This window comes from Scyliorhinus torazame, chromosome 9, assembly GCF_047496885.1.
Source record: "Scyliorhinus torazame isolate Kashiwa2021f chromosome 9, sScyTor2.1, whole genome shotgun sequence".
Classification (NCBI taxonomy): Eukaryota; Metazoa; Chordata; class Chondrichthyes; order Carcharhiniformes; family Scyliorhinidae; genus Scyliorhinus; species Scyliorhinus torazame.
The window spans coordinates 253,991,939-254,019,095 of record NC_092715.1 but is presented as its reverse complement, the minus strand read 5'-3'; the positions used below and the strand labels follow the sequence as shown (position 1 = coordinate 254,019,095).

At 45.6% G+C, this 27,157-nt stretch overlaps 1 protein-coding gene across 2 annotated transcripts in view; it reads left to right on the top strand.

The window, feature by feature from the left end:
* The window catches only part of LOC140429819 (choline transporter-like protein 1), a 100,984-nt gene that overhangs the window by 48,112 nt on the left and 25,715 nt on the right, over positions 1 to 27,157 (top strand). For both annotated transcript variants that reach the window (XM_072517271.1, XM_072517272.1), the window contains exons 7-10: positions 6,229 to 6,318; positions 8,513 to 8,649; positions 11,136 to 11,322; positions 16,111 to 16,276. In XM_072517271.1, coding sequence (XP_072373372.1) covers positions 6,229 to 6,318; positions 8,513 to 8,649; positions 11,136 to 11,322; positions 16,111 to 16,276 — 580 coding nt within the window. The remainder of the gene's footprint in view (positions 1 to 6,228; positions 6,319 to 8,512; positions 8,650 to 11,135; positions 11,323 to 16,110; positions 16,277 to 27,157) is intronic.

Sequence of the window (27,157 nt, the reverse complement as noted above, 5' to 3'; positions counted from 1 at the left end):
GTAATATGCACCCTGCTTGTTTTGCATTTTGTTGTTTGTTACAAATCTGCACAAGGTAATCGGCTTTGTGGAATTAGTTGAGAGATAAATGGGAACACTACCATCTACAGGTCCTCTCCAAGCCACACACCATCCTGACTTGGAATTATATTGTCATTTATTCACTGTTATTGGGCCAAAATCCTGCAAATCCCTCCCTAACAGACTGTAGGTGTTCCTACATCCCATGGACTGCAAAGGTTCAAGAAGATGGCTTGTCACCACCTTCTAGAAGGCAACTTGGGATGTTCCTAATTGGGCAATAAAAGCTGGTCTAATCAAAAATCTCTGCATCCCCTGGATGAATTTTGAAAAATCACGTTCATCCTTTGGACATGGCAGGAATAATACCTGCAACAACTACAAATTATTGAAGCAGGTTCACAAGGCCAAATGCCTACTCGTGCTCCTATGTTCTGAAAAGGATACCTATACTATAAATACAGGGGGCAGGATACTCCGACCCCCCGCCAGGTCGGAGAATCACCGGGGGGCGGTGTGAATCCCACCCCCGCCGGCTGCCGAATTCTCCGGCGCTGGGGATTTGGCGGGGGCGGGAATCGTGCCGCGCTGGCCGATGGCAGTGCCCCCCCCCCCGGCGATTCTCCGGCCCGCGATGGGCCGAGTGGCCGCCCATTTTCGGTCGGCCCTGCTGGCATAAATTACAACAGGTACTTACCGGCGGGACCTGGCTCCGCGGGCGGCCTCCGGGGTCCTCGGAGTGGTGCGGGGGGATCTGGCCCCGGGAGGTGCCCCCACGGTGGCCTGGCCCGCAATCGGGGCCCACCGATCCGCGGGCGGGCCTGTGCCGTGGGGGCACTCTATTCCTCCGCGTCGGCCCCTGCAACAGTCCGGGATGGCCGATGCGGAGATGAACCCCCCTGCGCATGCGCTGGGATGACGCCAGCACACGCTGGCACTCCCGTGCATGTGCCAACTCGCGCCGGCTAGCAGAGGCCCTTCGGCACCGGCCTAGCCCCTGAAGGTGCGGAGGATTCCACACCTTCGGGGTGACCCGACACTGGAGTGGTTCACGCCACTTTCGAGCCGGAGTTGCCCGCCCCGCCGAATCCCGCCCATGTTCCCTTTACTACTGCTGGTAGACCCAGGAGCATTTTGCCCAATTGAAAGTCCTTTCTGCACAGTGTTGCATTGTCACTCAAGGCCATCCTTCTTTTGGATGGTCTCACTGCTGTCACTGTCTACAACCTCCTTGTCCAACACTTACCTTTGGACAGTTCTATAACTTGCAGGTTCCGTACTCCAGAGTGTCCTGTCTCTTCCTTCATTTCTCTTTCATTAGCTTTTGGGAGTGTGATCCGAAAGCGTTTCACCTTATTGATATGGGATATGCTGTTCCAGAGACACTTTATTTTTTCTTCGGATATTAAGTGCAAATGTCCTTTTCTGGATCTGCAGAATATCAATAATAGCACACATATTGCACTGCACATTATAAGAGCTCCCTATTCTTACATTGATTTGCTGTCTAACTTTTAAAATGTAGATAATATCAGTGTGTGTAATGGTTCTGTTATCTTTACTCTCCTTTTCCAATTGAATTTCGTTATTCTTGACCCTCGACTAGGAGTAATTTTAAACGATTGTAAGAGCTTAGTCATCTATACTAGCTATAGATTTGGTGCCAGATTCTTCAAACCTGCAAGATCGCCACGGGTGGGACATGGACCATGTGTAGGTCCATTGACTTCGGGCAGGAATATCTGGTCGCTGGGTGGGTACAGCCGGAGACTCCCGCCCATGGCCTTTAAAGGAAATATCCAGGGGTGTAGTTATGCTAAACAAAGATATTTAAGCATGAAGAATACTCATGAGGTATATCATAGCCGAGATAGTCCCTTAGAGTGAACCACTTTCAGTACATAGAATTCCCCATTTTAGAATTCTGGAGACGTTCAGGTCCTTCGGCACGAAGGGTGAGTCTACAACTTTTATAATTATTTAATAAGATTTTAAACAACAAGCCCAACTTAGATTGCAAGACATAATGACTGCAATTACAAAGTGTAAAATAATCAAATCCACCATAAAAAAAATAAATGCAGACTAGCAAATCCATCTAAAAATGAAAGTAGGATATCACAAACAAATAATAAACTGCGATTATACTCGCAATCAAATTATAAAGCAGAGTTTGGTCTTTTCTCAACTAAGCATGAGGAGATCTCATCTAAGAATTCTGCTCTCTTGGCTAGTGACTGCAAGGTCTGACCGCGATGCACACCTAAAGGCTAAATTTGATGGAAATTTGGAGTAAATTAACCATTGATGTTGGTTGCCAGTTTTTTTTTAAGGAGTTGTTTCTTCAGGAATGTGTGTGTGTGGGCGCAAGTCTTTTCCCAGCTTGAAACAAATAGTCTCAAGGTTTTGGTTTACAGCAAGCTGCCTCGAGGCTCGCGACATTATTTGCTGTGTTTAATGTTTTTTATTTTGTTCTGAACAAAGAATTGTGTGCTTAATTAATTTGGTTAAATCTCTTAACACCTCAATATCCACCAGCACCAAACTGCCAACAAACAAACTTCTTAACTTCTCGCAACAATCAAGGTTAAACTCCGACTGGAGCTACATTCCATACTCTAGTTTCTCACCAAATTGAACGGGAATTGAACCGTGCTGCTGGCCTGCCTTGGTCTGCTTTAAAAGCCAGCGATTTAGCCCAGTGTGCTAAACCAGCCCCTAAAACCATCCCCTTAGCTAATGGCACCTCAAATTAACTCGCAGTTAAGTTGTCGAATAAACAACTTTAAATCATTGACAGCTAAATATTAAAGTAAATTTAAAATAACAATTCTGTTCAGTAATATCTATGTATGTATTATAAATTTATATTCTACGTTGTACCCAGCCGTTCCCATTTTGGGTAAATTCTACATTCCTCCTGGCTTTCCGGAGCTTCTTCCCACTCGGGGATCTGGGAGTATAATAATGATAATCGCTTATTGTCACAAGTAGGATTCAATGAAGTTACTGTAAAAAGCCCCTAGTCGTACATTCCGGCACCTGTTCGGGGAGGCCGGTCCGGGAATTGAACCCGCGCTGCTGGCCTTGGTCTGTATTACAAGCCAGCTGTTTAGCCCACGGTGCTAAACCAGCCCCTATAAGGAGTGGGATGCTGATGTGTGGCAGTTGTGCTCACTGACAGGCTTCAGAAGCACTGGTTAAACTGATAGAGCCGGGGTGCATTCGTAAAGAGAATTTGTTGGTGTAGATGCACTTGGACATGCTTGCTGAGCTCTGAGAATATAACTGGGGTCTTGACATCTGGGATCCAGGAATAATATGGAGAGGGTCAGATTTTGTTTGGTTTGGAATACTGATCTGAGGGCCTGGAGCAGGCCTTATTGATCAGAAAGGGGTGTATGTAAATTGAAGCTGTGAGTCTCTCTCTCTCTTTTGTACAAACGAACGCACCTTGATTATGCTTAAATTTGCCTGTTTATTATGTGTTTTTAAGCTAGGTGGAACTGGTCTACACAATATTATGTGACTTAAGAATTTTAAGGATCATTCCTCTCACCTGAGGTTCCCCAGTTGTCTCGACCAAATCCTCCTCCTGGTGTTTTCTCCCACTGAAGTCGGCCTTTCTCAGCCCTGTACTGCTGCTGGGGTGGCCTTAAACCCCTTGCATGATCATATGAAAACAGTAAGAAGTTTTGCAACACCAGGTTAAAGTCCAACAGGTTTGTTTCGATGTCACTAGCTTTCGGAGCGCTGCTCCTTCCTCAGGTGACATCGAAACAAACCTGTTGGACTTTAACCTGGTGTTGTAAAACCTCTTACTGTGCTCACCCCAGTCCAACGCCGGCATCTCCACATCATATGAAAACAGCACCACCATAGCTGCCTTCCTATGTGGGAATATTGCTGTAGCTCGAGACTAGTGCATGCAATACATTGAGCTTTTTCCAAGCACAACAAAGTGTGTAAACTGGACAAGTTCAGTGTCCATAATCATATTGTTGTCTTAAAGATTCTGGGGTTGGGACCAACAAAAGCTTTTAAGAAATGTACTTCATCATGGCCTTTGAACCAGCATAACGTAAATATAACTCGAATGCACTTTCCATTTGCCGATCTAGAATATCCTCCTGTAGCTCAGGATGCAGTTCATGAACTCAAAAATGGCAACAGCATACTCAGACTTTAATAAACGCTGGTCCAATCATTGCAAATCGCTACTGTTGATGTATTGCACATCATCATCATGCATCTTGTGCCTCAGCTAGATCTCTGTTGAATATTGCTCTTCTTGTCAGTATGCCCTGAATGCTTGTTGTGTCCAGTTGGTTAGCAATAAATTTGTGAAGCACTGAGAGCGTGCAGATTGGGGAAATATAAAAAGTCGATTCAGAGACATGAGAACTTGAGGGGAAAAGGTAACCGTCTGGGTGAGCCAATTAAACCACTGTTAAGAAGTGGTATATCCTTTTGCCCACCATTCGTTTCTTGTGCCTTTAATTTTTCATATCCAAAATAGAGCTTCAAACAAAACTAAAACTAAAACAGCGTTTAAAAACGTGGCCTGATTGCATTTACCAGTGGAAGATTTTTGAGTGTCTTAATATATTCATTCTAGATTTTTTTTTTTTTTTTTTTTTTGTTGCTCCATTTTTTTCACCTTGCTCGTTGTATCCATTTAGAAGTGTGCGTGACACTCGGCTGTCAAAAACGTCTAAGAACTTTGTTCCAGCGCCCTGGGCTAATGTGTGGTCGATTTCAGCCCCACAGACCCAGGAGTGACAACGCAAGTGAATTAATTAATAATTCGCAAAAGATTTCCATAATATTTGGCCCCTTGACTGCTCAATAAGTTATAGCCACCAGGTTTGTAAGTTGAACACAATAACTGTTTATTTGTAACAGGAACAAAGTTGAAATATTAATTAATTAGAGTGGAATAATGGCCAGCTAATCAACCCCCCCCCCCCCCCCCCGCCCTGCTGTCCCACCCTCTACCCAAACACACACATGACAGACATTAACAGTGGGAGAATGAGGAGTAAAATCACAGGAATAAAAATGAAATGAAAGATGAGTGCCCTTGCTTCCATGTCAAGGTCATTACAGCAGGCTGTCCTCCAAGGATGCTTCAGCATAGAAGCCACTGGTGAACTGTTAATGGAGGTCCTCTGGCAGGAATATTCAGTAAGTACCCCCAGGCTGTGTGATTCCCTCTGGGGAGTAAATTTAACTTTTATTAAACCGGGCCTTCACTCAAAGAATCCACCTCAGGCCTGTTTAATTATTTCTTATTTCTAACTCCAACAGCATGACCAACAGCCTCACTGCGATAAGAACAGAGTTCCCCACAAGAGATTTCAAAAGGGTTTTTAAACAACTGACCCTGCCTTCAGCTGGTGGCTGGACTGGATTTCCCTGCAGTTCAATCTGGCTGTGAAGAGAGAAAGGTCTTTACTTTGGATCTTCAGAAAGAATCCATTAGATGAGAGAGAGAGATCAGAGTTGTGACCCTCCAGCTTCTGACCAAAAGAAAAGAGAATACAGTCATACAGAGGAAGGAATATTGCAGAGAAAACCCCGACCAATCGACAGTGGCCATTGATAAGGCCCGGAAATTCGAAGCAGTCCATTGGCTGATAGCCAAGTCCATCACAATGTGCCAGCACTTATCTCCCTTGAATCCCTTGATCCGAAAAATAAAAAGCTCTTTGCAACCTGCCTTGCCTGAGGTCATAAGTCAGTCCACAGTTTACCAGCCACAAATTAAAGGTGAAGTGCATTGTAAAGGCATTGGCACATTAATTGTCCATGTACAAAGATTGAAATAGAAAAATAACAGAAACTAAAAGGGGAAACACATTGATTAACTGGAGGATCCATACAACCTGTGTGGGAATCTTGATCTGGGTGAAAGCTACCATGAGGCAGCAGGACATAGATTATTTTTTCCATCCCTCTGGCCTCTTTTGAAGTCCAGGTTCCCAGTAGAGAAAAGCCAATATACTACGAACCTACTGTTCCATCCGTTGCCAAAATCACAACATTGTGGTTCTGGAATTGTTACAAAAAATGTAGCTCTGCTTTTTTGAGAAGGTTGCAAATACAATGATTGTGTTTGCACCCTACCTATCAATATTGCAGTTCCTTGAAAATTCCATTCTGTATGGTACTTGATGGTGTTAATTCTTTTTTGTATTTGTGCAGCTTTGTCGATGCTGTTGATGGTTGTAATCAGATACATCTCTCGAGTACTTGTTTGGATCCTTGCAATTCTCACCATCGTTTGTTCAATTGGTAAGTTGATTATAATAAGCGACAAGAAGATGCTAAAATAGAGCTAAGCATCTGGATTTTAGATGTAGTTATTTATTTCAAGTTCTTGTATTAAGGGAGAATGTTTCCCTGATCGAGATATAGTGGGCGGGATTCTCCACTCCCACGCCGAAGTGACCGCGCCTTCGTGAACGCCGTCGAGGTTCACGATGGCGCGGAACGGCCCCCGGTCCCGACTGATTCAGGCCCTGACAATGGGCCAGTATCGGGGCCGCATCATCTACCCGCACCAGGCCTTGTCGCCCGCGTAAAAGCGGCGCCACATAGATGACGTGGCCAGCGCCGCATAACGGACATCATCCGCGCATGCGTGGTTGCCGTCCTGTCCAAATCCGCCCCGCAAGAAGATGTGGGACGGATCTTGCGGGGCCGCGGAAGGAAGGAGGTCCTCCTTCAGAGAGGATGGCCCGACGATCGGTGGGCACCGATCGCGGGCCACCCCACATTGCAGGTGAAGCCCGGTGCAGGATCCCCCCTCGCCCCCCCACAGGCCGCCCCCCCAGCGTTCACGCACCGCCCACGACTGCAGCGACCAGGTGTGGACGGCGCCGGGGGGAACCTGCCATTTTGGCCTGGCCGTTCGGCCCATCCGGGCCTCAGAATAGCGGGGGTGCCGGAGAATCGCCATTTTGGGTGTCTCCAGCGATTCTCCGGCCTGCGGCCCGTGAAACTCGACCGGGCCCTTCCCGCCGCTTGGGAGAATCGCGGGAGGGCGTCGGAACGGCGTCCCCGGAAATTTTGGCGGCCCAGGCGATTCTCCCAACCGGCGTGGGAGTGGAGAATCGCACCCAGTGAGTGGGATTCTCCGGTCCACCTGTTGCGTTTTCCTTGGGTGGCGCGCCTTTGCTGGCAGCGGGATTCTCCGTTCCCGCCACCTGCTAATGGGATTTCTCATTGTGGCCACCTCGCGCCACTAGGGAACATGCGGGCGTGGGTACGCTGCTGGCATAATGGAGAATCTCACCAATGGAGAATCCAGTGCAGTGCTTTTGATGCTTACTGGACTGAACTTAGACACCAGAAGAAGAAAAATATGTACGAAATCTGTTGATGTATCATTTCAGATGTAATTGTATGGTATCTGCCCCTTCCATAGTACTAAAATCATTCTAATCGAAGTCACATTACATCAATTAATCATCTGACTGGATCCTCACAGCACCATTTCTTTTCTGAATTCTTGTCCTCAACGGAGCCAACCATATCGTTTTCCTTCATTTCCTCTCCTTCGATCCCAGCTCACTTGGTTCCATTCTTCTCTTTCCAGTTGCATAAAAACCATCTCCAGCAGTGATTTATCTTCTTGCTTGCACGCCATCATCTCTGGAGATGCCCAAGGATTTAATCCTGGAAGCTGCCTTTTTTCCTATCAGGATGTGACGTTATCCAAAGACGTGGGTTTAGTTTGTACGTAGGCACCGATACTTCTCCACTAGCTGTCTCGCAACCCCCCGCCCCCCCCCCCCCCCTCCTCAAAATAATATCAGGATGAACATTACAAACAGGATGGGGAACACCTGCTGCCTCGCTAATTGTCCGGTTGCCTCGCACAGTTGTCCAGATTGAGCTGCAATTTAATTCTATTATAATGGAAAAACCAAAGCTGTTATCTTCATCCCCCACTACAAGCTGTGCACTCTCCCTTCAATCGACAGTATCTCTAATAACATCATAGCCTCTGCATACAATTTGATCTTGTGTTCAGCTTTGAACACTGTATCTTCTCAATCATAAAGACTCTATTTATAACTCTAACATTGCCCATCCTTGCGGCTCCCTCAACCCTTATTCTTGCAATGGTCACTTCCAGACTCTACTATTTTGATGCTCTTTTGGCTATCCTCGCATGACTTGCTTTATTCAACCTCGGAACGCATCCAAAACGTTTCGTATTCCGGTTTGTACCAAATCCCGTTGACCTATCGCCCGTTTGCTCGCTGAACTGCTTTCGCTCGCGGCCCACCCGCACCTCAAATTTTAAATTCTCACCTTTGTTTCCAAATCGCGCAAAGCCTCGCCTTCCCATATCTCTGTGGCCTCCTCCAGTTCTACACCTCTTGAGATCTCTGCCGTCCTCCAATTTCCTTTTTTTTCCCCCCAATGCTGTTCGCCTTCCTGACCGTTTCTCCCCCCAACCTCCCCTCTTCCCGTGCAGGTGGTACAGCCGTCCTTTGGTGGTTATACGCTGCGCAAAAGAAAGCAGTCAAAGAAAAATTAGCCGAAGACCAGGATGTGGGAGAAGATAATGTGAAGGCTCTCTTGGTGTATGCCATTGTCGCCACAGTGGTCACAGTGAGTGCGCCACGTAAAATTAGTTCAAAATGAATACTGTTTTAACTAGATACTGGATTGGCAGCAAGACTATAGATTGTAACTGACTGGAACTCTTTATTTTAAGAGAATACTGAGGGGTGTAGAGGTCTTTAAGATTATGAAAAAGTTTGCTATGGAAGGCATAGAGGATATATTTTACTTGAACACGTGAGGCCATAACTCGGAGCTCGTGAGGCCATAACTCGGAGCCATAAATATCAGTTAGTAACTAATCAGTTCAGTCAGAAATTCTGGAGGTTTTTCTTTCACCGAGTTGGCGGTTAGAATTTGGGGCTCACTGCCACATGAGGCGTCAGGCAAAACTGCACTCCAGGGGTAGGCTTGAGGGAGAAACAAATAGAGGGATGTGCAGGGGCCATTTCACGGGGGTGGGAGGGGACTCGTGTGGACACGTGGATCTCTTGGGCTGAATAACGTGATCCTGTGCTGTCATACTTTCTGAATGTGAGTCCGGGTGCGGATCAAATGCATTGATTTCAGTACGCATTAATTCTCATATCCATATTATGTTTAGTATTATGATTTACATTTACCTTCATGTTAATTTAAGTATCACAACCAATCTAACCACGATATGGTTCATTAAAATACTTGCAGCAACTTGCAGTCTGAAGCATTTTAAATAATAACACATCGTCATGCACATTAAAAAAGTTGTGAAATTAGCGTGTATTGTCCATGTGGGTCAGAAATAGCAAAGGAAGGCCAGAGTTGGAAGGGAAATGGCACATGCAGGTCGATATGACTAAGGGTCGTTTCAGATCGGCAAGCTGTGAGGTATTGACAATTGAAGGCAAGGATATTTTGGGATAGGGATGGAGGTGTGTGGTATGGTGGGGAAAGCAAGTCGGTGAAGGTTGACAAAGGGCATGTTTTGTGAAGACTAATATGTGGAAGGCTGGCAACGGTAATGTTAGGGTAATTACGTCTGGAGATGGTATAAGCATTGTCTTGTTAAGCATTTTGCGCAGGCATGGAAATGAAGTGTGCAATGGTTATGACAGATGATCTCAGCGCCAGGGACCCGGGTTTGATTCCGACCTTGGGGTGACTGTGTGGAGTTTGCACTTTCTCCCCGTATCTGCATGGGTTTCCTCCAGTTGCTCTGGTTGGCCTAGGTAGAGTGTGCTTTCGACGCGTCAGTGCAGACTCGATGGGGCGAATGTCCTCCTTCTGCACTGTTGGGGTTCTAAATGATTAGGATGGAGCTTAAGGCAGAGGTTCCCAACCAGTGTGCCGTGATACACTGGAGTTCTGTGAGGGCTCCACAAGTCCACCACAAAATTCGGTTCAAAATGATTGCACATATAATGTAAATAAACTGAATTTAATCTTTGCTTTCGGCTCTGTGATTGGCACTCCGAATCCCGATGAACCTTGGGTCTCCCACGCATGTGGCGTCTGGGGATTGGTAGCACGTGCGTGGTTTGGAATGTTGGTCATGTGCAAGGGCCTAACTGATGTTTAAAAAAAAACCAGAACTGGCACATGCACGGTTTGGATTACCAACGTAAAACATTCCAAACCGCGCATGTGCTGCCCTTTCCTGGTGGGCGCACGCACAGGAGATCTCAGGTTTTTTGGACATTGGAGATGCCGATCGCAGAGTTAAAGACAAAAAGGACGTGCTCAAACACATAAAAAAGGGTTTTAAAACAAAAACAAAGTTCCCAGTAAGGGAAGAAGATCGAGATAAGAAAGAGGAGCCAATAAAGTTATTAAAAGAGAAAAAGGCTCCAATATTGTATTTAACATGCAAGTTAAGAAAGTTCAGGCTTTTATTGTAAACTTCTTAAACCAATGAAAATTGGATTAAATGACCTGTTTTTAGGAGGTTGTAGAGATAAAAGACATTACCACTGGCTCAGGTAACGACATTGTGCACCGTCGGGGAAACCTGTGCACCGTCGGGAAACTATCAGTCAGAAGAAGGGAGTCGAGCGGATGGACTGAATGTACATCTTATTTCTGTCACAATAGATGTGACTAGATAGGAAAGTTCTAATATGCAATCGCCTGAGAGAGGGGCAGTTGTGTGTGAGCAGTTCCTACATTGTTAAAACTACTAACCTTAACTTGTAAGCTCTGGGTATGTATTCATAGTTGCTGTTTTCATTGTCATCTCTTGGAAGCCCCCTTTTATTGGGCAAATGTTCTGTTCTTACTTAATTTCCAACACCTTTCCTGCCTTTCCTCAGTAAGGCAATTGAATTTTCAAGTCTCCACAATCAAACATTGAAGGTGTCCCTCTAGAAGTATTTGCCCAACTGTTTTACAACTTTTGCAAAGAGCCTGAACAGTATTGCAGACTAACCTTTAGTACACTGGAGCAGTAATGCATTGCATCCCAATGTATTGCTGTTGCTGCAGCTTCTTCTAATATCTATTTTATCAGAGACCCCTGTGATGGAAGGAGAATAATGTGTGAATGTTTTACCTTGCAGGTCATTTTACTGTTGCTCATGCTAATCATGAGGAAGCGAGTGGCTCTTACGATTGCCTTATTCCACGTGGCGGGGAAAGTGTTTGTTGAAATGCCACTTCTAGTCTTTCAGCCACTCTGGACTTTCATAGCCTTGGCATTATTCTGGGTCTATTGGGTCGCAGTCTTACTTTTACTGGGCACAGCAGGTATGACTACAGATTTGCGCAATTTGCCTTGCTTTGACAAATCTTGATCACAAAATGTTGTTGTTTTTTTTAAATGATTGTTTTAAATCCTCATGTTTATGGGGAATGTTTTGAAAGCCCTGGTGCAGGTCACATCTGTCTTCGCCCAGAGAATGAGGAGGCCGATATGGAACTCCGGGAGAGAGACTGTGAGGTTTATGAGCAAATTGACATAGGAGTGATAAGGTATTGGGGGTGTTGGCAGGCTTAAAAGTGGGCAGATCTCCAGGTCCGGATGAATTGTGTCCCAGGCTGCTGTGGGAGTCCAGGGAGGGGACTGCAGGGACTCTGACCCAAATTTTAAATTCCAATCTGGCCACCGGGGAGGTGCCAGAGGACTGGAGAACAGCTAATGTGGTCCCACTGTTAAGGTTCTCGAGATAAGCCAGGGAACTACAGACCAGTGAGTCTCAAGTCCGTGATAGGGAAACTGCAGGAGAAAATTCTGAAGGAGAGAATCTAACTCCACTTGGAGAGGCAAGGTTTGATCAGGAATAGCCAGCATGGGTTTGTCAGAGGGAGGTCATGCCCAACAAATTTGATTGCATTTTTTGACCAGGTGTGTAGATGAGGGTAGTGCAGTTGATGTAGTTTACATGGATTTGAGCAAAGCCTTTGACAAGGACCCACATGAGAGACTTATAAAGAAGGCAAATGCACCTGGGATACAGGGGAACTTGATAAGGTGGATTCAAAATTGACTTAGCTCAAGAGACAGAGGATGCTGACAGACTCAAAGCTAGTGACTCTAGTGACTCAACGCCAGTATCGTACCGCAGGGATCCATGCTGGGTTGGTCCCCTGTTATACATCATTTATGTAAACAACATATATGACTATGTGGGGGCTAGGATCAGTAAATTTGCGATGACACGAAGATTGGTTGGGTGGTTAACAGTGCTGTTGAGTGTCTTGGGTTACAGGAAGATAAAGCCGGGATGGTCAAGTGGGAAGAAAAGTGGATGGAATTTAACCCTGAAAACTGTGAGGTGATTTGACAAGGAATTATTCAATGAATGGCCTGACACTGGAAAGTTCCAAGGAACAAAGGGATCTTTGCGTGTTAGTCTGAAGGCAGAAGGGCAGGTTAATAGGGTGGTGAAAGAGGGACAATTGCCTTTATCAATTGAGGCATAGATTACAAAAGCAGGGAGGTGATGTTGGAGTTGTATAGAACTTTGGTGAGGCCACAGCTGGAGTACTGTGTGCAATTCTGGTCGCCACATTACAGGAAGGATGTGATTGCACTGGAGTGGGTGCAGAGACGATTCACCAGGATGTTGCCTGGGATGGAACATTTAAGTTATGAAGAGAGGTTGGATAGGCTTGGGTTGTTTTCGCTGGAGCAGAGAAGATTGAGGGGTGACCTGATCGAGGTGCACAAGGTTATGTGGGGCATGGGCAGGGTGGATCGGGAGCAGCTGTTCCCCTTAGTTGAAGGGTCAGTCACGAGGGGATACAAGTTCAAGGTGAGGGGCTGGAGGTTTAGGGGGGTATTTGAGGAAAACCCTTTTTACCCAGACGGTGCTGACGGTCTGGAATGCACTGCCTGGGAGGGTGGTAGAGGCGGGTTGCCTTACATCCTTTAAAAAGTATCTGGATGAGTACTTGACACGTCATAACATTCAAGGCTATGGGCTAAGTGCTGGCAAATGGAATTAGGTAGGCAGGTCAGGTTTCTTCATGCGTCCGTGCAGACTTGGTGGGCTGAAGGGCCTCTTCTGCACTGTGTGATCCATTGAACGTGCTAGGAATATTTTTCTATTCTTCATATTTGCAGCCCCTTGAAAATGGTATAATTGCCTCCTTATCAAATAAAAGTATAGATTATAGTCAAGATCAAGCAAGGTCAATAATGATTAATGTACACCTCTGAACAAAGGGGAACATTAAGGTTCAATGAGATTGAAACTTGTGTGTCCACCAACCTTACCGATAATGTGAATGTATTGTTTATAATATGCATACTATCATTTGTGTTACTGACTTCACATTATTGTAATGCAAGGTTATCTCAGTGTGTGCGCGCGCACACGTCTCGGAGAGTTATCCCAGGTTCTCTTGCTCACTAAATGGTTGACTTGAAATTGTACTTTTGAACCTGGGCAATCATTGTTCAGTTTTTCACCTGTCTACTAATCTTTAAGGTATACCAATTTCAAACCAGGCATTAGCACTTTGAGTGGAGATGTTGTATACGATTTAAAAAAACGACTGAAGTGTCTTTTAAAAAAAGAACATCAACACCCCCACCCCCCCCAAATCAATTCAGATGCGCAACTTTGCATTGAATTAACTTCCATATTTTGGAGTTGAGTTGGCAAAAGGATGAAAATTATATTTCATCAAATTATGTTGCAGTGAACTGCTCAGAAACCATTCATTTTGTCTACGCTGACTTTATTGACAAAAAATCATACATTCTTAAATTTCTTAAATGTATTCAGTGACTCGGCCCCCACTGCCTTCTATGGTAGAGAATTTCACAGGTTCAATGCTGAGTGAAGACTTTTTGTCCCCTCTCAGTTCTAAATTCCCTACTCCATATCCCGAGACTGTGACCCCTTGTTCTAGACCCCACAACCAGAGGAAATAATATCCCTACATCCAGGCTGTCCAGCCCAGTTGGCATTTAGACGTTTCAATCAGACCCCATATCTTAACTAAATTCCAGTGAATGCTGGTCCAGTTGACCTAATCTCTCCTTGTACGACGATCCTGCCAGCCCAGCAGAACTTTCACTGCATTCCCTCTGTGGCAAGTGCATCCTTTCTTTGGTAAGGAGATCAGAACTGCACATACTACTCCAGGTGCGGTCTCACCAAGGCGCTATACAGCATTAGCAAGACATCATTGGTCCTGTATGCCAGTCTCCTTGTAATGAAGGCCAACATACCATTTGCCTTCTTAACTGCTTGCTGGACCAGCGTGCCTGCTTTCAGTGACCGGTGTGCAAGGGCACCCATGTCCATTTTGTACGTTAACGTTTCCCGATCTATCACTATTTAAATAATACTCTGCCATTCTTTTAGTGGAGGTCTTGTGGCACAGTGGGCATGGCACAGTGGGCAGCGTCCTGACCTCTGAACCCAGAAACTGGGTTCCCCAGGACTAGATGGTCAAGAAAAGTGTGTTCATAACCCGGCCAACAGGTTGAGCATCAACCTGCAAAAACCCTTCCGACACTCCTATGGCAGACAGTAAGAGTGGGAGAGACCCCTGATCAGCCGTTTTGATGTGGCGGGGCGCCCTTCAAACTATGAGCCTCTGATGACAGACTAGTGACCTGTTCCAGGTAAAACTTGCGATGGAATCCAATGAAGTCCTAGGGGCAGGAAGAGAAACAAATAAACACTGTTTTTCTTCCCCAAATGGATAACTTCACATTTATCTACATTATACTGCATCTGCCTTGTCTTTTCCCACGCGCCCGACTTTATAAAATCACCTTGAAGCCACTTCACATCCTCCTCACCACTCGCACTCCCTCTTAAGTTGCACGTTGTCAGCAAACTTTCCCTCATCCACACTTTTCTTGACTATCTAGTTCTGGGTTCAGAGGTAACTTCATTGCAATGTTAATGCAAGCTTACTTGTACACTAATAAATATTATTATTATCATTGATGTATGTTGTGAATAGCTGGGGCTCAAGCACTGGTCCATGCGGGACCCCGCTAATCACTGCCTGCCACGTTGAAAAAGACCCATTCATTCCAACTCTATTTCCTGTCTGTTAGCCAATTCTCAATCCATGCCAATATATTAACCTCAATCTGTGCTTTAACTTTTCACACTGACCTCTTTTATTGGGACTTTTCTCAAAAACGTTCTCAAAATCTAAATACACTGCATCCACTGGTTCTGCCTCATCTATTCTGCTAGCTACGCCTTCAAAAAACTCTAGTAGGTTTGTCAAACATGATTTTCCTTTCATAAATCCATGACTTAGAAATATCAGTGTCCTGTTATCACATCCACATTCTTTGGTTATGAAAATTGATAGTTCTGGGACAATGCTTTGGAAATTAAGTTTCCCAGACGGAGTGGCACATTGTAGCTCCAAACAAAGCACATGTAATGGTTGCAAAATTCACATTGGTCTGAATGAGCAGTGCTTGTTCAGGCCCTGCTATGGGCAAAGACAAGGCAGATGCAGTATAATGTAGATAAATGTGAAGTTTGGTGCATCCCAAAAGATCCCAAACTTTAACCATATTCCTTCTCTTCATAACTCCGCTGCACCTGGGGCTTTTATCATTCCTTTCTTTCACTGGTTCGAATTCCCATTCTGAGGCTTTGGATGTGCCGACTTTCGGTGTGACGTTAAAGCTAAGGCTGCACCGCAGGGATGGAAAAGGTCCCATGGTACTATGTGAAAGAAGAATGAGGGGAGTTATCCCCAGTGTCCTTTCCAATATCTATCCCTCCGTCAACACTGCAGGAAAAATAAAAGAACAGATTGCCTGCTCGATATCACATTTGCTGTTTGTGGAAGTTTGCTGTGTGCAAATTGACTGTTGCATTTCACTGTGAACAACAGCGACTGCCCTTCAAAAGTACTCCATTGCCTGCGAAGCACTCTTTGAGATGTCCACAGCTCATGCAGAAGGCTGAATAAATGCACGTCTTTCCCGCATGTCTTTCCTTCATATAACAATTTATCAAGTTGCATTACCCAGTTGATTTTTATATTTTTCATAAATGCACATCTTGAAACAAGAATTTCTGCTTTTGTCCCTTCCTGTAGGATACCCTCAAAGAAAACCTGACGGAAATGTAGAGTTTAGAATGTCTGGCCCCTTACAGTACACGTGGATTTATCATCTAGTTGGCCTGATCTGGATCAGCGAGTTCATACTGGCCTGTCAACAAATGACCGTGGCTGGAGCGGTCGTAACCTACTATTTTACACGGTATGATATTTTTGGGGAATTAGCTAATTTATAGTTGCATTTACTTTGTTCTTTCGCAGGGTGTGGGCGTCGCTACGTCTATTGCTCATCCCCAATTGCCACTGACTTGATCCGCTGCAGTCCATGTGGTGTAGATACTGTGGTCGTAGGAAAGGGAGTGCCGGGATTACATAGAACATACAGTGCAGAAGGAGGCCATTCGGCCCATCGAGTCTGCACCGACCCACTTAAGCCCTCAGTACCACCCTATACCCATAGCCCAATAACCCCTCCTAAACGTTTTGGATACTAAGGGCAATTTAGCATGGCCAAACCACCTAACCTGCACATCTTTAGACTGTGGGAGGAAACCGGAGCACCCGGAGAAAACCCACGCAGGCACGGGGAGAACATGCAGACTCCGCACAGACAGTGACCCAGCGGGGAATTGAACCTGGGACTCTGGCGCTGTGAAGCCACAATGCTATCCATTGTGCTACTGTGCTGTAGGGATAGTGAAGGAAGGAACGGCGGCACAGTTCCCAGTCAGGATGGTGTGAGGCTTGATGGGGAACATGATGGTAGTCCCATGCGCCTTCTGCCCCTGCCCTTCTCGGTGGTGGAGGTTATGGGTTTTTGAAGGTGTTGTCAGAGGACATTTGACATCTTGGTGCTTTGGAGGAGTGATAGTTTATTGTATTCTTCATGTCCCATTTGCAAGTTTGCTTCATTTGCGGAATCATACACGTGCTTCCCAGAATCAAAATCGCAAAAGTGCAGACGGAGGCCTGTTGTGTCTGTATCAGCTCTCCGAATGAGCTACTCACTGAGTGCCAGACTCCTACCTTTGACATACTCCTGCCTTTTCCCAGTAACCCTGCACATTTTTCCCTTTCGAATAAGGGCCAAAGTAGAGGCATTTTTAATGGCATTTGAGAAAATAGCAACCCAAATGGAGAGGCTGAAAGAAAAGTGGACGTTACCCATCCAAAGTAGACTGATGGGGTAGGCACAGGAAGTTTATGCTTCCCTGTCAGAGGGGGTGTCTAAGAGTTATGACGATATAAAAATGCTGTTCTGGGTGTATATCAATCAGTTCCCGAGGTATATTGTTAAAAGCTTTGGAAATTAGGGAAACAGCCAGGACAGTCTGAATTTGAAAGGGTTAAACTGAACAATGGTGGGTGCGAGCATTGGGAGTTATAATTACCTGTGAGGCTCTGAGGGAGATCATTCTCCAAGAAGAAATTAAAAATTCCCTACCTTCTATGATAAGAACCCATTTTGAAGTCCAAAGGGTGATGACTGATGGACAAGCAGCAATTATGGCTGACGGTTATGAGCTGGTCCATAAATTTAAATCTTTGTTCCATCACCCCCTGTTGCTAACTTGCTGTTGTCTCTTAATTTGGCTCCATTTAATTACGTTTGCTCAAGCGTCGCCAGGCATCTTTCGATACCGCCACAAGGTTCAAAACCGAATACTGATCAAAGACTCAATACACCAGTTAGTAAGTTCAAAAGCAATGCTCATTTATTTACACGCAGTCAAATATACTCGTGCATAAAACTCCACAACCTAAACTATCACTATTACTAAAAGCCTATACTTAGCTTCGGGTGCCCACTCAGTCAGAGGAACAATGGCCGTTGCTCAGTTCTGAGGCTGCTGGGTTGAGCTGTTTACAGGATAGCAACTAGAAGCGTCTATCTCGCAGCGTGTGTTGACTTGGAACTTACTTGGTCTGGAGCAGCTTTGGCGGGTCTCTGCTCGCTGAGAGCCAAGGCCAAGAGAGCGATTCTCTCTTGGGGAATCCTTTTTATACCCAAAAGGGCTTCGCGCGCTTTTGGGCGGGCTTTGAACTTGGCCCCAATTAATTGGGCCGTTTCCTAATCGTTCCTATCGATTTTCCTCCAATAGAGGGGTGGGTTCCCTGGTTGCTGGGCGTGTCCTAAGTGGCCGTTGATCTGCTTTGTTTTAGTCGCCTCTGGCGCCGGGATGCCTGTCTTAGCATTGTTTACCTAAATGTTGCCTTTTGTTCCCGGGGATGGCTCATTAGTATGTAGATGGTTCTGCAGTACCGGTCCTGTCTGAGAGCTACAGCCCTAATCAACAGACAGACCTTACACCTGCTTGCTTTTTCGGTATTGTCCAATTTTCCCTGCATTCTTTGCAAGTGTCCATTTTGTAATCGGGATGTGGCCATCCCAGATGGCTACACCCCATAATTTTGAAAAGGACAGGAAGTGGGAGAATGAAAGGAAGGTAGGTAGCCAAGGTAAGGAATGGATAGCTGGGAATGTTCCGAGATCCTCCCCTCAGACCAGGAAGGAAGGTACTGAGGGTGGAGGTGGGACTCAAAGGCCAAAGTGTTACCATTGCAATAAAGTGGGACACGTTCATTCAGCGTGCTGGACTTTTTGGGGTTCGGAAGGAGGTCTCTGAAAAAGGAACGCAGGTGGAAAATACCACAGGTCAGATTGTAGTTTTAACAGGGCTTCGGAGACTGAGGTAAACGCTGCTGTGGGAGCAGGTGTGATGAATGAGGTAGATGACACGCCGGGTTTTTGTCTTAAGTGGGAAGATCACCTAAATTTCATCAACTGATGTAACCAAACCCATAACTATTTTAAGGGACACGAGTGCGACACAAACTGTCTTACTGGCTAATAGACCTGCAGATGAGGAATCGACGGTTGTTCATTAGATAGCACTACCGCCCAAATATCGTAGGGAAGCACTGCAGATAGCACATGAGATACCAATGGCAGAACAAACAAAGAACAAAGAAATGTACAGCACAGGAACAGGCCCTTCGGCCCTCCAAGCCCGTGCCGACCATGCTGCCCGACTAAACTACAATCTTCTCCACTTCCTGGGTCCGTATCCCTCTATTCCCATCCTATTCATGTATTTGTCAAGATGCCCCTTAAATGTCACTATCGTCCCTGCTTCCACCACATCCTCCGGTAGCGAGTTCCAGCACCCACTACCCTCTGCGTAAAAACCTTGCCTCGTACATCTACTCTAAACCTTGCCCCTCTCACCTTAAACCTATGCCCCCTAGTAATTGACCCCTCTACCCTGGGGAAGAGCCTCTGACTATCCACTCTGTCTATGCCCCTCATAATTTTGTATACCTCTATCAGGTCTCCCCTCAACCTCCTTCGTTCCAGTGAGAACAAACCGAGTTTATTCAACCGCTCCTCATAGCTAATGCCCTCCATACCAGGCAACATTCTGGTAAATCTCTTCTGCACCCTCTCTAAAGCCTCCACATCCTTCTGGTAGTGTGGCGACCAGAATTGAACACTATACTCCAAGTGTGGCCTAACTAAGGTTCTATACAGCTGCAACATGACTTGCCAATTCTTATACTCACTGCCCCGGCCAATGAAGGCAAGCATGCCGTATGCCTTCTTGACTACCTTCTCCACCTGTGTTGCCCCTTTCAATGACTTGTGTACCTGTACTCCTAGATCTCTTTGACTTTCAATTCTCTTGAGGGTTCTACCATTCACTGTATATTCCCTGCCTGCATTAGACCTTCCAAAATGCATTACCTCACATTTGTCCGGATTAAACTCCATCTGCCATCTCTCTGCCCAAGTCTCCAAACAATCTAAATCCTGCTGTATCCTCCGACAGTCCTCATCGCTATCCGCAATTCCACCAACCTTTGTGTCGTCTGCAAACTTACTAATCAGACCAGTTACATTTTCCTCCAAATCATTTATATATACTACAAAGAGCAAAGGTCCCAGCACTGATCCCTGTGGAATACCACTGGTCACAGCCCTCCAATGAGAACAGCATCCTTCCATTGCTACTCTCTGCCTTCTATGGCCTAGCCAGTTCTGTATCCACCTTGCCAGCTCACCCCTGATCCCGTGTGACTTCACCTTTTGTACTAGTCTACCATGAGGGACCTTGTCAAAGGCCTTACTGAAGTCCATATAGACAACATCCACTGCCCTACCTGCATCAATCATGTGGGAATTCAGAAAATTCCGGCATCAGTCAACAGTCAACAGGCATCATTCCTGTTTTTGTCCCGTATTGCTAGATTGCGTAGCATCGTTGCTTAAACTAAAGGCCGGGCAGCAGTTCATTCTTACGGTCATGGATATGACTATCCGATTTCCGGAAGCTATACCTTTGAGAACAATTATAGCTAAGGTAGTAGTGGGAAAGTTGACGCACTTTTTCATGCACTATGGCCGACCATAGAAGTACAGTCTGACCAGGGTTCTAACTTTTGTCCAAAGTTTTCCAGGAAGTAATTTATAGTTTAAGATATCAAACAATTAAAATCAACCGCCTATGATCCACAAACCAAGGGCTTTGGAGAGAGATTATCAGACTCTCAAAAAGTCATGATTAGTGCCTGTTGCCATGCACATCCAAGGGATTGGAACAAGGGATTGGATTTTTTACTATTTGCCACCAGAGATTCTGCGAACACATCTACCGGGTTTAGCCCATTTGAATTGGTTTATAGCCGTGAAATAAAGGGTCCATGACGATTGATGAAAGAGAAGTTTCTAAAACACCAGAATGGATCCTCAATGTTGGAATCCGTGTCCAAGTTTCTGGAAAAAAGCACAGGAACTTGTCAGGTAGCCTGAGAGCATTTCAAGGTTTCCGGAGCAGGAATGAAAATGGGGGCAGACTAACATGCCAGGTCCAGAACATTCCCGAGCTGGAGATGAGGCACTTGTGTTGTTGCCTTTGCAGGGCGAACCTCTGAAAGCTGCATTCAGCGGCACCTATAGGGTAGTTAGTTAGGATGATGAGTAAGGTGACTTACCTAATAGGTACTCCAGACGGTAGAAAGAAGGATCGATTGTGCCACATAAATATGTTGAAGGAATATCACCGTAGGGAAGAGGAAAGCAAAGGAAGGAACCAGTGTGTCAGGTGGTAGAAGTAGTGGAAGAGGACAGCGATGGGAAGTGTGAGGTAGGAGAAGAGCTCGATAGTTCCCAGAGTGACCTTCCTGTGGTACGACTAACAAATACAGACATCCAAGAACAATTAGAGACCAAGTTTTCCTATTTAGAAGAACAGCGATAAGATCCAATATGTGGAAGGGAAATTAATGAGTTGCCAATTTAGAAGCATGCTGGGAAATGCTTGACTATAGTTAACACTGCTTTTTAGCGAAAATGCTGAAATATTCTGGCCTTGGCCTTATATTATGTAAACACATTGTCCTCCGAAAGATAACAAAACGTGTAGTCGAGTTGTTTTAGCCAAGGCCAAGAACATACGTACTTCGTATTTCATCGTACGTACTTTCCAAGGTCTATTTAATAGAAACATGCCTGTTTACTTCAGATTATAAAAACATGCTGTCTTCAATCGAATCTCAGAGCGCAGTGCAATGGCTTTGCAGCTAGAACACTGTCCGCAAATATATTTGTGTAAATAAATTTCCTTAAATCGAACCTCAAGGAATTTGCCTTTATTATGATTTCCACGACCCAATAAAAGTACTGAAAAAATATGAGCAGATTTGTAGGGTCACACCACGTCGCATTACATTAACTAATCATGATGCAGGCATAGGAAACCCCACACCAGTAAAGCAACATCCACCTCAACTGAACCCACAGAGACTCGCTCGGATGGAGGCAGTAATCCAGTGTACATTGGATATGTTGTGGAAACAGGCAAAAATGGTGTGGTCCACAGAACGCCAAGTAGCGTTTGGGAGATTGGTTCACGCACTGTCATGGACTTCAATGTTGGTCGCTCCCTGTTTTTTGCAAATACTTTATGTTAAAATTGTACACATCACTGGAAGGGATAATGTGATGATGTTGTGGTTTAAGGGTTGATTAGTTACTACTGTAGGATCTGGCGGGGGTGGGGGGGAATTCTATATAATGAGGACAAAATGAATGGATACATTTGTGATTTATGTCTTTCTCCTCGGTGTGTGTGTGGAGAATGGGGTAGGTTAAAGAAATAGACATGTAAATTTGGTCACTGTAGTTATTAGGCAGCCAAACACCAAAGACTTTCATTTTGAAAAGTTAATGGTTAATTTGAATTGTGTTGCAACTCTGGGTCGAGCGGGGCTGGAATTGACCACGCACTACCCTCGGGTGTTGTAACAGTTCTGACTTCTTATTCTGACATAATCCTTGTAGATCTTGACAACCCCTCCATTCTGATGTCATTTTAGTAAATCCTTTGTTCCTTACTGTGGGCGGGATTCCCTGGCCGTGTCCGCCCTTAGATTGGAGAATCCCGCCCGAGGCCGTTGTCTGCCTCTCGGTCGGCCGTGGTGTTCTTCCGGCGGGCAGGGCGGAAGAATCCAGCCCCGTGTATCACTCAACAGTCTTGGGGGGTGGGGGGGGGGGGGGGTTTGCAGCTGCAGACCTGATTTAATGGGTACAGAAGAATTGATTAGACATTGTGGATACTTAGTACCCCCAGATGAGCAATGTTTTGCTATCTAACTTGTGATATATAGTATTAAACAATAATAATGACACAGACAAATTTATTTTTCTGTGCCGCTTTATAATTGCCTTTCAATCTCGTGTATCCTAATCTCTCGCCAAACATTCCAATAACAAGCACCTGTACTTCAGGGATACTGCCAGAAAACCAATATTGCGCTTCTGTGTAAAGGACGCTTAACGTGACTACTTTGCCATCAAATGTAACCAGGATTCTTTTGTTGATGGACTCTCCATTCAAGCACATGACCCAACTCTAGCTCTGAAATACATGACCCAAAGCCAGCTCTGAAATAAATGACCCGTAAATGGTAATTTCAGCCGGATCAATTTGATTGTCTAAACTGATTATTGGTACCATAGCAGTGACGAGATCTTGCATTCATAGCGCCGCCTTCTGGTCGTATTGTGATATTGATTCAGAAAAAGCGAAGCACACATTGCCGATTTTGCAGGAGCGTTTGCTCATTAAGACTAAATGAGAAGCACTTTCCTCTTTCGAGGGGAAGAGTTTGGATCATTCATTTAAAGAGAGGGCAACAAATCTTCCTCTTTCTAGATTTCCTGCAAAAGACCCCGTCCTAAGAATAAGTAGAATGTATATTTGCTATCTCGTGTCTTGTTGTGCGACCTCCAATGCCAGCTCACAGGCAGTTGGCACGACTGGTTCATGTGATCAGTGACACGTTATTCAAGTTTCTGGTGTTTGGCTGATACAAAGTTAGTTTCCGCATAGTTATTTAGCTTGTGAAGTTCCAGAGTGGTATTAATGAATGAAAACATTTTTGGAAAACGAACATTTAAGTTTGCTCAGTCTGTTTTTCATAGTTTTAAGATTGATCTTTTATTTCCACATTTGAATTTCTGTATTTTATTTTCTCATTAAATATACTTGGGGTGGGATTCTCCGACCCCCCCCCCCCGCCAGGTGGGAGAATCGCCGGGGGGGTGGGGGCAGCGTGAATCCCGCCCCCGCCGTCCTCCCAATTCCCCCGCCCCCAAAAAACCGGCCCGGCATGAGTCGCGCCGCCCGCCTCGGAGAATGGCGGGGTCCGGCGCGACTCAATGGGCGCCCGGCCTGCCCGAATTCTCCAGCCCGCGATGGGCCAAAGTCCCGCCCGTCTGTAGCCGGTCCTGCCGGCGTAAATTAGAGTAGGTCCCTTACCGGCGGGACCTGGCGGCGCAGGCGGGTTCCTGGGGGGCTCGCGGGTGGGATCTGGCCCTGGGAGGTGCCCCCACGGTGGCCTGGCCCGCGGTCAGGGCCCACCAATCCGCGGGCGGGCCTGTGTCATGGGGGCACTCTATTGTTCTGCACCTGAGGCCATGGTCCTCCGCCATTCCCGGTGTGGAAGCGAATCCCTCTGCGCATGCCGATTGGCGTGGCGCCAAGCCCCTATCCCGCCGGCCGGAGGGACGCGAACCACTCCGGGGCGGGCCTAGCCCCTGAAGGTGCGGAGGATTCCCCGCCGGGTACGGAAGAATCCCATCCTTGGTTAGCGCTCTCTTCGGCAGTCGCAACAATTAGGCCTGGATAATTATAGCACTTTAGTGCCGATTTGAGTTTGGTGAACAAACGCTGATTGCTCCATTGATCAATTATCATCATTTCCTTTTATTCCCAAATTGCCAGAATTCACAGAAATAAAAAATTCAAATCAGCACCGAGAATTTCTCTTTCAGCCTATTTGAAGCATGCTCACAGATTTACAGAATTGTTTTTAAAAAATTAATTTATGGGATGTGGGCGTCACTGGTTAAGCCAGCATTTATTGCCCACCCCTAGTTGCCCTTCGGCAAGTGATGATGAGTTGCTTTCTTTATTATAAAATAAATTTAGAGTACCCAATTATAATTTTTTTTCCAATTAAGGGGCAATTTAGCGTGGCCATTCCACCTAACCTGCACACCTTTGGGTTGTGGGGGTGAAACCACGCAGACACGGGGAGAATGTGTAATCTCCACATGGACAGTAACCCTGCCCCAGGGCCAGGATTCGAACCCGGGTCCCCAGCGCCGTAGTTCCAGTGCTAACCAATGTGCCACGTGCCCCCTCGAGTTGCCTTCTTGAACCGCTGCAGTCCCTGAGGTAAATGCACCCACTGTGCAGTTAGGCAAGGAGTACTGGGATTTTTCCGACAGCGAAGGAACGGCGATATATTTCCAAGTCAGGGTGATGAGTGACTTGGAGGGGAACATCCAGGTGGTGGAGTTCCCAGGTATCTGCTGCTATTGTCCTTCTAGATGGTAGTGGTAGTGGGTTTGGAAGGTGCTGCCTTGGAAGGTGCTGCCTAAGGAACCTTGGCGAGTTCCTGCAGTGCATCTTGTAGATGGTACACACGGCTGCCACTGTCGGTCGGTGGTGGAGGGATTGAATGTTTGTGGAAGTAGGAACAATCAAGCAGGCTGCTTTGTCCTGGAAGGTGTCGAGCTTCTTCAGTGTTGTTGGAGCTTCCCTCATCCAGGCAAGTGAGGAGTATTCCATCACACTCCTGACTTGTGCCTCATCTACAATGGTCTCAATAATACAAAGTCCCTTTTAAACATACCAGATGAATGTGGGAAAATACACTCTCCCACTCTGAATCCCAAGTGAATGTTTGTGGATGTCTCTTCAGAATTCCCCCAGATGATTGTCACGTGAGAGATTCCAGATTCCACTCCCAAAAACATCTTTTGTCTTCTCTCATAATTATAATACTTTCCCTTGGTAGTTTGCATTTGAAATCCAGAGCATGTTTTCCAAATGAAACTTTTAAACAAAGCATCCACTCTACTTTAACCAGTGAATCCAGTCCAGGATTTCAGACCAACACCTCTAGGATTCTTTGTCTTGACTGTTGTGCAAACTGCTTGCAATTGTTTTAACTCTCGATCCCAGACCATATTAAAATTGAATCAGACATCTGTTTTACCTTTGAATCCTGTTGTTCCACTTTACATCTGGTTGCTGCAATTATCTCTAACTCCAAAAGCATACACTTCCTTGAATTCTTCTGAACAATAGCTTGGTCTCTGTTCACTTAACTCCAGACTTCTGGGATACTTCTCTTAATTTCTATATTTTTGTTAACTAGCTGCCCTTCATATATCTGCACTTGTTCTTGGAACCATTTTTCCATGGTGTGGCTTTTCTTCTAGCAAAGCAGAGAGAGATGCTCCCTCTAGCCTTCTAAACCAACTGCTTCTAGTAGAGCTGTGAGAGCTGCCTTCTTGTTCTCTGAACCATTTTTCCATTGTATGGCATTTGTTGCAGCAAAGCCGAGAGAGATGTTCTCTCTAGCCTTCTAAACCAACTGCTTCTAGTAGAGCTGTGAGAGCTGCCTTCTCTCACTACATAGCTCCAACAGCAATCAACCTAGCTAATTTAATGCCCCATTTGCTAAGCAACCCTTGTGTGCTTATGCCTTGTATTTATTCTTTACACCATAGCCCCCTCTAAGCACAATAGAAACACAGTTGGAACGTGACCAACTCCCACACAAACAAACACCTTTGTCCAGCACAAATCTAATTATTGGATTCAGGCACAGCAATAAATAAAACCCTATTAAAACTACACCTCATTTCTAATGTTTACCAATGCAATCCCTTAAAAATACTTTTATTTTCCTATCAACACCTTTATGTAGGAAACACAACAGCCAATTTACGCAGGGCAGAATCCCACAAATAGCAATATGATAATCAGGTAATCTTTTCTTTTTAGCTGTGATTTAGGGATGAATGTTGGCTGGGCGAGATTATAGTTTAATTGCTTGGCAATTCATGGCTAGTGTTTTCTAAAATGATGCTATCAAAATGGCTAGATCTGCCTACCTGCAGCACTGATGTCTCATTGGGATACCCACTCCTAAGCTCTACATCGATTACCCAGCAAGGCCAGGTTTAATGTATCCCGTGGTTTTAGGGTCCTGCTGGAACTGCATCACTGCCTGGCTAGTATTCAACGTGTGATTTGGAATGTGCTTGCTAACTGGTAACACTGTACAAGCAGTTACCACAGAGCCTCCCATTTAGCCTTGTATCATATTATTACCAGCGATATGAGGATTTTCAATTGCTAAGTAGCTCCAATTGGGGAGTATCTCCAGATATGATGTGCCGAAGGGCCTCTTTCTGTGCTATAAACTCTGACTGTTGTGGCTGCATACTTGGCACGGTAGCACAGTGGTTAGCGCTGTTGCTTCATCACGCCAGGGACCCGGGTTTGATTCCCGGCTTGGGTCACTGTCTGTGCGGAGTCTGCGCATCTCCCCATGTCAGCGTGGGTTTCCTCTGGGTGCTCCGGTTTCCTCCCACAAGTCCCAAAAGAAATGGGAAACTGGGGCTAGTTTAGCACAGGGCTAAATCGCTGGCTTTGAAAGCAGACCAAGGCAGGCCAGCAGCACAGTTCAATTCCCGTACCAGCCTCCCCGAACAGGCGCCGGA